The 4,067-nt window shown below is 70.4% G+C and overlaps 1 protein-coding gene across 1 annotated transcript; it reads left to right on the top strand.

Annotated features, from left to right (window-relative positions):
* Positions 1-3,043: 3,043 nt before the first annotated feature.
* CHLNCDRAFT_137963 (hypothetical protein) lies at positions 3,044-4,006 on the top strand (the record flags this gene model as incomplete). Its single annotated transcript, XM_005851179.1, has 5 exons — positions 3,044-3,083; positions 3,187-3,304; positions 3,446-3,538; positions 3,730-3,872; positions 3,957-4,006. The coding sequence occupies 5 exons, from the start codon at positions 3,044-3,046 to the stop codon at positions 4,004-4,006; spliced, it is 444 nt and encodes a 147-aa protein (XP_005851241.1).
* Positions 4,007-4,067: the final 61 nt, after the last annotated feature.

Below are 4,067 nucleotides of genomic sequence, written 5' to 3' on the forward strand. Positions count from 1 at the left end.
GGCGGCGGCGGCGCTGGCGCTGCTGCCGCCGGGCGCACCCACCAGCAGCGCCGCCGGAGCCGGCGCGGCGGCCGGCGGCCCCAGCTGCACATGAGCTGCCACCGGGACCGCCCTGCTGGCGGCGCTGGCAGGCGGCGGCGCCCTGGCCGCAGGGGTGCGGCCAGCGGGCTTGGCCGGCTGGGCGGCCCTGTGCTGCCGCCCCGGCTGCTGCGCCTCTCGCTCCCCCTCCCCCTCCTCCTCCTCCTTCTCCCTGCTCATCTCCAGCAGCCGCTCGTAGTATGTCCTGCCATCCCAGCTCTCGAGAAGCTTGTCCCGCAGGGAGCGGCTGTCCCCCCTGCGCACAGGCGAGGCAGGAGGGCGGGTGAGAGCGTGACGGCACACGACTGGTGCACTGTGGGAAAGTGCCTTGACTCGATCCAGGCTGCACTGGACCTGCCAGCCCCAAGGGCTGGCTGCCGCTGGTACTGCCGCCGCCACCGCTGGTACTGCCGCCGCGCCCACCAGCGCCGCTCCCACCGCCGCCGCCACCACCACCCCCGCTGCCACGCACCCGGGGCGCTTCTCGGGCGAGTCCTCGACGATCCCGTCCAGCTGTCCGCACAGGTGGGCGCTCATGGCCGCCACCTCAGCCGCCACCCCCGCCGCCGCCACCCCACGCTCCCGCTACCGATCCACACCCGGCTCTTGCTCCCGGGGCTGGGAGCAGGGCTGGGCCGCCTGCGGCGCAGGCACACACCGCGCGGCGGGGTGGTGGAGTGCGTGGCGGGGCGCAGAGCGGGAGAGGCGTGCAGCTGGGAGCGGCGGCGCTCAGAGGCGGTGCCCCCCCCACAGCAGGCCCGGCCCCAGCCTACCAGCAGGCCTGCGCCCGTTGACTTGCGGCGGCCGGCGCCAGCCCGCCTCCCCTGCTGCTGCTGCTGCTCCTGGCCGCCCTGCTCCTCCTCCTCACTCCCATCCAGCACCGCCGCCGCAAAGCCCGGCTCCAGCTGCAGCGACTTGCCCACGGCCAGGCTCTTGCGCCGCTGCGCGCGCGTCATGCGAGGGCTGGCCGCCGCCGCCGCCGCCGCACGGTTGTACTCCTGCGGGAGACGGGGCAGGCAGGCGGCGGGGCGTGCTTGCCAGCGGGGCTGAGGCCTGCCGGCAGTGACTGGAGGCACAGTGTGGTGCAGGTGCCAAGGGGCTGCCCAAGGGGCTGGCAAAAGGGCGGCATCAGAGCACAGTATGCCAGCGGCAGCCGGCAGCCAGCGGGCAGGCGCTGGCCACCCAGCACCAGGCCTCCACAGCCGAGCCGCCCCGCCTCCCGCCACCCACATGCAGGGTGTGCTCCAGCTCGCGGTCGTCGCCCTCCCAGAAGGAGCCGTACCGCTGCTTGCGCGTACTGCCGCCGCCAGCTGCGCCGTGCAGCGACCTGCGCCGCCTCTGCAGCGCAGCCAGTGCCGCGAGCTCTCCAGAGTCCTCGCCGCTGCGGGGAGGCGGGGTGGGTGGGATGGGATGCATGCCCAGGGCGGGTGTGGCGATGGTCGGGGTATGGCAAGTCAGGCGGCTGGCGACGAGAGCAGGCTGGCATCGGCAGGCAGGCAGTGAGAGCCGGTTGGTGGGGCTACCTGAGCTGCTGCCCCGCGTCAGAGGCCTGGGCCGCGTGCCTGCCGGCCTCCTCCTGCAGCCGCGGCGAGTCACAGGCCTGTGGTGCTGGCGCCGGCGGGGCCGCCGCCAGCTCGGCTGCCGGCGCGGCGGGGCGTGGGTGCGGCACCGAGGCGCGCAGGGCCTTGAGCGACTGCAGCTTGCTGGCCGCTTTCGCCAGGGAGTCGTCTGGTGAGTAGATGGGGTTCTCTGCCATGCCCTCCAGCAGCGCCGCCGGCGCCTGGCTGCGGCTGCTGGCCAGGCCGCCGCCGACGATGCCGCTGCTGGGGACCAGCAGCATCTGCTTCTTCTTGCGCATCAGCGCCCCGATGTCTGCAAAATGGTGGGGGTGACCCCATCAAATCCACATGCAACGCAAGTAGTGGTGGCGTGCTGAGACCGGCAGAGGAACCCACCAACGGTGGCGTCGGCGGTGGCGCCCACGTGGCTCCTGCCGCCTGCGCTGCCGCCGCTGCCATCGCCCGCGCCGAGCACCGCCTTCAACGGCGCCGGCGTCTTGCTGCTCCCCATCTCTGCTGTTTGTGCAGCCAATGCAAGCCCCAGCTGTGCTGAGCTGCGATGGTGTGAGTTTGAAACGACAGATCTCCTGCCCCGCACACCCGAGTCACCAGGCTGCATCTACTAGCGGTCGGCTGCGATCGGAGGGGGCGGGAGGCGCTGCTGAGCCTGCATCGCCTCAGAGCAGGACAGGCAGTACTAACCAGCGTGGGGGTGATCAAAGCCATCTTGGCGCCATCTGCCCCGCTGCCACGTTGCTCCAGCAGGAGGATCACGGGGAGCTCTTAGTGAGCGCCATCCGTCCCTCCATTTTCCACGCAGGTGGTCCTCAGCTGAGCTCAGATGTTGGCAGCTTTGCTTCATTACTTGCGTTTCTCGTTTAATTGTCCGAAGGCACGTCGGATGGGTTTCCCTCTTTCGCTATGATATTGACCTACCGGGCTGATCTTCGTGACAGCGAGGCTCACTGCTGCGGCTTGCCTGCACGACCATTTGGCAAGCTTAAACGATCGTTCCCGAGCAATAGTGCGTGCGCAAACAAGACCTTCAGTCCAACACATGCCAAACCCTCGCCCCGAACGCGACCATATGCTGTGCTGCTAGCTTTGATCCGGCAGGGGTTCTGACAGCAATTGCAGCCTCGTGCCGCGGCTGGCAGCAGCATAGCGCCTGCCCCACTTAAACTCTGGCGGTCGGTCGTGCAAGGGAGCGGGCAGGACGTTGCCCAAGCGGGTGCGCACTGGAGGAGGTGGCGCAAGACAGCAACCTTCCCGCCGTCTGTCCACCACCGCCGCCGCTGCCAACAGCGCCGCCGCCGCCGCTGCTTGCAGAGCCGCGGCCCCCAGTGCGGGCCTGAGCGGCCTGGAATCATTCCAGCTGACCCGCTACCCTCGCAAGCCCCTGAGCCATGGCGCTGTGGGCGGTGGGAGCGATCATCAACGTCGTCGGTGCTAGCAGCCAGGGGCTTGGAAGCGTGACGCCACACCCGCTGGCTGCTTGCCCAGCCGCTCATCACCGTGCCCGCTCCCTGCCCCCTCCCCGGCAACGCAGGCAGCATCATGATCAACTTGGGCACCAACATCATCAAGCTGGGACACACCAAGACTGAGCTGGCCGCAGCAGACGGCGGGGACAAGCCGCCAAAGATGAGCAAGGAGCCGCGGAGATGGTGCGGAGGCGGTGGCGGGCGCACTCGCGGCCGCAGCAGCAGTCGCGCTGTGGCGCGTGCGCTGGTGCAGGCAGCCAAGAGCAGGTGTGCTGTGCTGCCATGGACTGCCACGCACGCCCTGTGGTTGCCTGTGCGCTGCAGGTGGAGTTTCCCCGGCAACCGCGTGTGGCTGGGAGGCATGCTGCTCTTCACGGTCGGAAACATGCTCAAGTGCGCAGGCGGCTGGGGAGGCTGGTTGCTGCTGCCGTGCTGCTGCCGTGGTGTGCTGCTGGTGCTGAGCACATGCCGGCTGTGCCAGAGGGCGTAGCCCTGCCCAGCAGGGCAGGCTCCCACCACCCGAGCCCATCGTGGCTGGCGGCTGGCCGGCAGCCTGATGCGCCTGCCCACCCCCTTCTCTCTGGGCTGCTGTCACGCTGTGGCTGCAGCCTGGTGAGCTTTGCGTTCACGGCACAGTCGCTGCTGAGCGCCCTGGGCGTCGTGCAGTTCATCAGCAACATCGCCTTTGGGCGCTGGGTGAACAAGGAGAAGGCAAGGCGCACAGCGGGGGCGGCCAGGCGCTGGCCGGGGTGTGGCTGGCGTGCCGCCTGCGGCAGCCACCCCCTGCCTGTGGTGTGCCTGTGGTGCGCACGCCGCGCCGCCCGCCTCGGCGCAGCCGTTGAGCCGCCGGCTGTGGCGTGCCGCCGCGCCGTGGCGTGCAGGTGACCAGGCGCGTGCTGCTTGCCACCGCGGTGGTGTGCACGGGCTGCGTGCTGCTGGTGGCGTT

The sequence above is a fragment of the Chlorella variabilis genome (assembly GCF_000147415.1).
Source record: "Chlorella variabilis unplaced genomic scaffold CHLNCscaffold_2, whole genome shotgun sequence".
In the NCBI taxonomy this organism is placed as follows: Eukaryota; Viridiplantae; Chlorophyta; class Trebouxiophyceae; order Chlorellales; family Chlorellaceae; genus Chlorella; species Chlorella variabilis.